The sequence below is a fragment of the Carassius gibelio genome, chromosome A18 (genome assembly GCF_023724105.1).
Source record: "Carassius gibelio isolate Cgi1373 ecotype wild population from Czech Republic chromosome A18, carGib1.2-hapl.c, whole genome shotgun sequence".
In the NCBI taxonomy this organism is placed as follows: Eukaryota; Metazoa; Chordata; class Actinopteri; order Cypriniformes; family Cyprinidae; genus Carassius; species Carassius gibelio.
Window position 1 is genome coordinate 8745690 of NC_068388.1, and position 7831 is coordinate 8753520.

At 35.6% G+C, this 7831-nt stretch overlaps 1 protein-coding gene across 1 annotated transcript; it reads left to right on the plus strand.

The window, feature by feature from the left end:
* The first annotated feature begins 5147 nt into the window (after nucleotides 1-5147).
* On the plus strand, nucleotides 5148-5983 carry LOC127934378 (metallothionein). The gene is made up of 3 exons (XM_052531717.1): nucleotides 5148-5315; nucleotides 5445-5510; nucleotides 5605-5983. The coding sequence occupies exons 1-3, from the start codon at nucleotides 5291-5293 to the stop codon at nucleotides 5694-5696; spliced, it is 183 nt and encodes a 60-aa protein (XP_052387677.1). The 5' UTR covers nucleotides 5148-5290; the 3' UTR covers nucleotides 5697-5983.
* Nucleotides 5984-7831: the final 1848 nt, after the last annotated feature.

Here is a 7831-nt window from a genome sequence, read left to right on the forward strand (position 1 = left end):
AAATAATTCAACAACAGCAACCGTGAAAAACTCAAACACAATGCACATTTTTTTATGTTTTATTATTTACCAAAGTCAGCAATCACCAACTGCTGTGTGTTGAGTTATTTTATTGTGTCAGTTTTGGAAAGCATATTAACATTGAATTTTGACTATTACACATTAACTTGTTAATTGATGATTAAATAATTAATTATAAAATGGTTTATACATATATTTTTCATTGTGCAAAGAAGGGATATAAGCAGGTGCTTATATATATATATATATATATATATATATATATATATATATATATATATATATATATATATATATATATATATATATATATATTCAGTTTTAATTTAATTATTATATAATTGTCTTAACTCAATTATTTTCAGGCCTGAAGAATGTGTACAAGGAAAAAAAAAACTATACGTTTTTAATAAGGTATTACTATAAATTAGTAACATATTTTGCCAATATGCGGACCATCTACATAGGTATATATGCAAAGTAATTGAACAATATTAGTGTTGATGTTCAACAATGTATTTGAGTTATTTTATATAAATCCAAGTCATGACCTAAACCACCAGCCTCAGCGTGCATGTCCTCAAAGCTCATGCGCGGCTGACAGTGCATGTGTCAAGTGCACATGCGCGGCTGAGAGTGCATCGTATCTGCAGCCAGCCAGACTATTGGAAATTGGAGAGGTAAGGAGTGCAAAAATATTACAGTTTTTTTTCAACTGCTTACACACATTTTCCAAAGTGTTCCTCTTTTTTTCAAAACTTAACACACAAATTCAAGAATTGAACACACAAGATGCAAAATGCCTCACAACTCTTTCAAAATGAAACACCACAGTCAAAATATCACAAACATATTTCAAAAGCAAACATTGGTCTTACGTTGTAAACACCTTTACCATAATGTTTTATTTTTGGTTATGTCATATACACACTGTTATTCAAAACCTAAAGCTCTTCTTTTAAAAGCTCATATGTACATGATTGAATGTAATTGGGAGAGAGCTGTTGAATATATATAAAGTAAAAATTGAAAATTGAAACCAAACTCTTTTTTTTGCTCTTTGTGGTTGTAAATGTAGTATTAGTGTACACAGTTTGAAAATAAAAATACATCACAAATATGTAGTGTTGTAGCATGTAGTGTAAAACCAAACATAATGTGTGTGTGCTTGCATGTGGAGATGGTTGGGTGTAGGCTCCATCTCTCCTCCGGGCTAGGTCCGGTCAACATACGTCATCCACGTCACATGCTATATTCTCTCTTGATACCTTACCAAACTGTGACCAATGCAATGCACTGTAGTAAATGAATGCAAGGGTACTACAGTAAAATATATTTATTACTGTAAAGTATAGGCCTATTGTTTGTTATGGTAAGAAAGCCATTATGTGTACATTAGAACATGTGTACATTACATTGTTACATACCGGTTCTCATTTCTAAAGGTTCGAATTATACCCGCCACAGTAAATCTACTCAAATTATCTCATTGTTAAACCATGGTTTATCACATCTAGAAGAAGAAGAAGAAGAAGAAGTTTATTCACATTTTTTACACATACATATATTCATATAAACTTAAGATGAGCATGCATGTGAACTGGTCCCCAAAGAAGCTATCTAAAGCTTATAATAGGGGGCCATGACAAGCCAGGGGAGAAAAAAAAAAAAAAAAAAAAAAAAGATCGACTACTGTAGCCCTAATCTCATTCGAGACCACTCTTCTTGTTCCTTGTCCTCCTCCATTTCTGACTCGTCCTCTTCCTCCCCTTGCTCCCCTTCCTCTGGCTCTCCCTCCAACTCCTCTTACTCTGTCTGCATTGTTTGCATCCATTGTCCAAAAGCTATTACTTGACATTTGGCCTATTTATAGACCACTATTATAGTTATGATTGGTTGTTGTTAAGTAAAGCAACAAGTGTTTGCACATGTGAGGAGTTAGTGTGAGGCACTGATGAATAAGTGTGGCATTTTTATTGGTTGTGTTTATAAAAGGAAATCAAGACACTTCCTGTCAGATTTTTATGTGTTGCATGGAAAATTGTGTGTTGTGTTTTGCAAAAAGTGTTTAACGAAATTGAAAACTGAGTAAAAGGCCAAAAATGTGTGTATGGTTTTGCAGATTTAGTGTATGGTTCTGGTGTTTGAGTGTCAGGTTTTAGAAATTGTGTGACAAGTAATAATTTTGTGTTTAAGCAGTTGAAAAAAACTGTAAAAGATTGCTGGGAACATGGAAAGTCCAATTACAAAAGTTTGGGGTGGATTGGCTATGCGAAAGCTGAGAATATTGGGTTACATAAATTACAGTACTGTCCAACGGTTTCAGTGCCTCATATTCCACCATGGTTTTCCCTATACCAGATGTAGATTTAGGCATTCATAAGGAAATAAAAAGTAAGTCAAAGGAAGTAGCAGTGAGGGATATTGTTAAATCTTATCTGGATATGCATTTCTCTGACTATACATTCATATTTACAGATGGTGCTAAGGATCCAAAGACAGGACACGCTGGATCAGCAGTATATATTCCAAAGAATGGGGTAATATGTCAGGAAAGAATAACCGATAATTTATCAGTATACACAACAGAGCTGGTTGCAATTTTGTTGGCCTTGGAATGGGTAGAGGGAAATGAGTTAAATAACTCAGTGATTATATCTGATAGTTATTCAGCTTTAGAAAGCATAAAAATAATTATATAATTCATAAAATTTGTATGGTTTTGCATAAGTTAAATGCAAAGGATTTAAAAATCAGGTTTCTCTGGATACCTGCACATGTTGGAGTGAAAGGGAATGAGGAGGTTGATAAACTTGCAAAACAAACACTGAAACACAATAGAATATTACAAGTTCCATATAGTAAATCTGAAGCTAAAACATTCATTAAAGCATATGCAAGATCAATGCAAGGTTTATTAGGGAAAGCATCCAGTAACATTCATCAATTTGTTATTAAGTTTCTTAGAGACACAGACTAAGCCAGTAGGATTTAACATTTTATTTTTTAATTTTTTTTAAGATCCAATATCTCCTGATTCACACTCCAGCCCAGTCAGTGGCAGTAATGCACCGTTAAGTTGGTTTGCCAACCGCCTTAAAAAAAAACAAAAGAAGAAGAAGAAATCATTGTTCTTCCATTGTTAACCATGGTGACCTGCAAAGAAACGCGTGCAGCCATCATTGAGTTGCATAAAAATGGCTTCACGGTCAAGGATATTGTAGCTACTAAGATTGCACCTGAATCAACAATTTATAGGATCATCAAGAACTTCAAGGAAAGAGGTTCAAGTCTTGTAAAGAAGGCTTAAGGGCGTCCAAGAAAGTCCAGCAAGCGCCAGGATCGTCTCCTAAAGACGATTCAGCGGCGGGATCGGAGTGCCACCAGTGCAGAGCTTGTTCAGGAATGGCAGCAGGCAGGTGTGTGCGCATCTGCACGCACAGTGAGGCGAAGACTTTCGGAAGATGGCCTGGTGTCAAGAAGGGCAGCAAAGAAGCCACTTCTCTCCAAAAACAACATCAGGGACAGATTGATCTTCTGCAGAAAGTATAGTGAATGGACTGCTGGGGACTGGGGCAAAGTCATATTCTCAGATGAAGCCCATTTCCGATTGTTTGGGGCATCTGGAAAAAGGCTTATCCCGAGAAGAAAAGGTCAGTCCTGTGTCATGCCAACAGTAAAGCATCCTGACACCATTCATGTGTGGGGTTGCTTCTCATCCAAGGGAGTGGGCTCACTCGCAATTCTGCTCAAAAACACAGCCATGAATAAAGAATGGTACCAAAACACCCTCCAACAGCAACGTCTTCCAACAGTCCAACAACAGTTTTGTGAAGAACAATGCATTTTCCAGCACGGTGGAGCACCATGCCATAAGGCAAAAGAGATAACTAAGTGGCTCAGGGACCAGAATGTTGAAATTTTGGGTCCATGGCCTGGAAACTCCCCAGATCTTAATCCCATTGAGAACTTGTGGTCAATCCTCAAGAGGCAGGTGGACAAACAAAAACCCACAAATTCTGACAAACTCCAAGAAGTGATTATGAAAGAATGGGTTGCTATCAGTCAGGCTTTGGCCCAGAAGTTGATTGAGAGCATGCCCAGTCGAATTGCAGAGGTCCTGAAAAAGAAGGCCAACACTGCAAATACTGATTCTTTGCATAAATGTCATTTAATTGTCGATAAAAGCCTTTGAAACGTATAAAGTGCTTGTAATTATATTTCAGTACATCACAGAAACAACTGAAACAAAGATCTAAAAGCAGTTCAGTAGCAAACTTTTTGAAATGTAATTCTCAAAACTTTTGGCCACGACTGTACTTGTTGAACTTTTATAAATGCTCGTTTATTTAGTATTTTAATGTTTGAATGATTTATCTTCATCCCCCAAAATTCAAAGACTCTCTGCACTCGTTACATTTCATTTGTAATGAAGTGATGGGTAGTGGAAAAATACTCCTGGTCAACAGCCAGCGAGCAAACGAGTGCAAATCAATTCTTCTGTTTAGTCTTCCCAGCATCCTCGCCGAGTGCAGACAGGGGGAGCACGTGCAGTTTCATGCACACACGTCACAGTTAGATTCGCTTTAGTGCCGTGTGCAAAAATGGACAAACTGTTGACAAACTATTACATGGCAGAAAATAAAGCTTTCATAAATTCTAAAATTGTTTCTCCGCGAACATCTTCTAAAGCCTGCCTGTATCTGCTTGAATGCTAACTTACTGATGTTCAAATATATGCTTATTTTAATATTAAATAGGGTAGTCGCCTATCACTTTGCTTTTATAAACTAAAGACATTAAAGAAGCTCAACAACTAAGTATGACAACGCATGGACTTTTATTTATAGTCCTACTTGATTCTAACAAAATACTTGGAGATTAAAAACAAAAAGATATTTCACCTCCAAAAAAGAAAATAACATTCAAAAGCATCGAATTATGTACTCAAATAAACACTCCCCTGTCAATATTCCGCCAGTGGAGTGGAAACGGTAGCTATATAATCGTGTAAATAACACATTGATGTGACAAGGTGGGAATGGTGATTCCTGATTGTTTGATAGTTTGCACCCAGTTTCAATAATGAGTCACCGTGTGCAGGCTGGAGCGGGCGGGCTTTTGCACTCGGTCTGTGTGCAGTCCCAGCTGTATAAAACCAGCGCGCGATCAGCTCTCTGGTACCTTCCACAACAACTCATTCGCAAACTGAGTGACGCAAGATCTCAAAGGGACTTTCGAGCACTTTAAGGATATTCTTAAGGCAAAAATGGATCCTTGCGATTGCGCCAAGAGTAAGTGTTTCAGATCGTTCAGTGAACTTACGTTGATGCTGAATTTTTTTGGGTGCTTAAAGTTTAGTTACTATATAGACTTCCCACCAGTGTGTCAATAACATGCAACTTTTATGTATCTTATTTAAGCTGGAGCTTGCAACTGTGGTGCCACCTGCAAGTGCACCAATTGCCAGTGTACAACCTGCAAGAAGAGTACGTAAACCACAACCCAATATTTTTTTTGTTGTTGTTGTTTTTTTAAATCCGGTGGCTTCATTTAATTTTTTTTTTTTTTTTTCCTCCACAGGTTGCTGTTCTTGTTGCCCGTCTGGTTGCAGCAAGTGCGCCTCTGGCTGCGTGTGTAAGGGCAATTCCTGCGGCTCCAGCTGCTGTCAATGAGGAGGTCAACGTGATGTTTTGTTACAACAATGTGAACTTGTTCGTCTGTGCTGGGCGTCTTCGCTTTTCCATCGCATGAATGTTTTATTTTTACATGATTCTAATAAACGACCTCCCTGTTGTTCTCAAAGTCTTGTTTAGTTTTGCCAAATCGTTTAACAACTGCTAGAGGGAAATGATTCACTGAGACTATAACCACGTGTTTTTTCTTCATAAAAGGACAATTTGTAAGTTTTTATATAATGTACTTCGTCTACAATATATAAATGTCTGCAATTATTGACTGACGTGTGTGACTTTCACAGCTTTTTTTTTTGTGTGTTTCAACTCTAACAGTAGTGGTGGATGAAGTAGGCTACTTGAAGTCACTGAAAAGTATAGATCTATTACCAGAAAATACTTAAGTCACCGTTTGGAATATTACTCGAGTAAAATATTTTCTTGGTGGAAAAGTAGCAGATATTAGAACTTATTCTATAGCTACATGGTTTGGCAGTCAAGATCTTGTTTGGTTTTAACATTTTCTTCAATTTTTGTATCTTTGGGTCAGCTTAAGAGCCACTTCTGTAACAAAGACTTTCAACAAAAGAAAAAACGGTTTAAAATGTACTATGGAGAGTGACATTTGCATTCACACGGTTTCAATTAACTCGAAGGGGACATGGATGCAGTTAAACCGTTACAAATGCATAAGGTGTTTTTGTTTTGTTTTTTAAACTGTTGAATATTTTTACTTGAAAAGAACATAAAGATCCTTGAAATGTAAAAAACCCGACAGTAGGTGGCGGTAAATTAGTCATTGGCAGAAAACTTTCAGACAGCTGACTTGCTGCCTCGCTGCCAAATAAGGAAATGACTTGACTTTGCAGGCAGCGTTTTTGCACCATTGTTGCAACTAATTTTCAGGGGAAGTTGACAAAGGAAAGTTGATTTGTTGTTAAAAGATGCTAAACTATGTTTACAAAACATTTGTGTAAAATCTCAGCAAAACATATTTTATATATGTTAGGCCTAATTAAGATTTGATCGTAACAATATAAATGCATATAATATAAATATTTTTTAAAGGTATTTAGTGTTTAATGTTAACTTTTTAAATACAGTGAATTGTCGTAAACTTACATATTTTTGAACGATTACAATTGGTAAGATTTATTATTATTATTAGCCAGTAAACAAGTAAAACTACACATTCTGAACAATTATACTTAAATGTCGCCCAAGTCACCAACTATTTTACAATTAAATCTAAACCTAATCATGACAAACTATCGTTGGAAACGTCTAAGACTTCTAAATAGATACATTACTTACCACTGTTTTTTTCTTTAAAAAGAATATGTAGGAAAATTTATAGATTAATTTATGACAAGAGTGCACCTCACAAATCTACATGATTACAGGAGTACTGACCTTTGTCACAAAAAGTCTTCTTCGTTGCCTTTTCCTCGAGCATACTTTAGAAATCATCAGAAATTATATGAGAATCGAAAACTTAAAATCTCGAAATGGATCCTTTGAAAACCATTTTAAAATGAGACATTGCATTACCATGAAAATAGTATACATCAATATCGTGTTACAAAATGTTTTAATTCATGAATTATAAAAACTGAAGTCCGGATAGTGCACTTTCACGTCTGTGTTAAAAAATGTGAGTGACAATTTAGGGGTTTTAAAGCACTGTATTAATAATTAGTATGCTACACTCTAAGAAAAATTAAAAAAAAATAGTGCACAATACGTTAATGTGAAGGAATTTTCTGTAGGCCTGTTTATTTTTTATTTTTTTCCCTGCATTTTTAATTACGCATTGTATTTTGTGTTTTGGGTTACAGGATTGCAACGAATAATATCCTGGAAAATTACTATCAACTTTTCAATTTTTTTCTACATATTTTTCTTACAGTGAACTAACTCATCAACAATCGCAGGTACAAGCTACTAATGTGTCTCGTAGATAAACAGTAACAGTATTCAGTTATTATTATTACTATTAAATTAAACTTGAATGTATAGCATAAATAGCAGCTAACTTAATTACTATGATGCATGTGCTTCTAGGCATCTTTGTTTTCCCGTTTTTGTTTAATTAATATGGTATATTGTGGCCCTTTTATCGTTTGAGTTCCCAA

What these genes read in the sequence shown, in the direction of transcription:
- LOC127934378 (XM_052531717.1), top strand. Translation starts at nt 5,291, where the DNA reads ATGGATCCTTGCGATTGCGCCAAGA. An exon ending in TCCTTGCGATTGCGCCAAGA is followed by an intron (nt 5,316 to 5,444) that starts GTAAGTGTTTCA and finishes ATCTTATTTAAG; the next exon opens with CTGGAGCTTGCAACTGTGGT. An exon ending in GTGTACAACCTGCAAGAAGA is followed by an intron (nt 5,511 to 5,604) that starts GTACGTAAACCA and finishes TTTCCTCCACAG; the next exon opens with GTTGCTGTTCTTGTTGCCCG.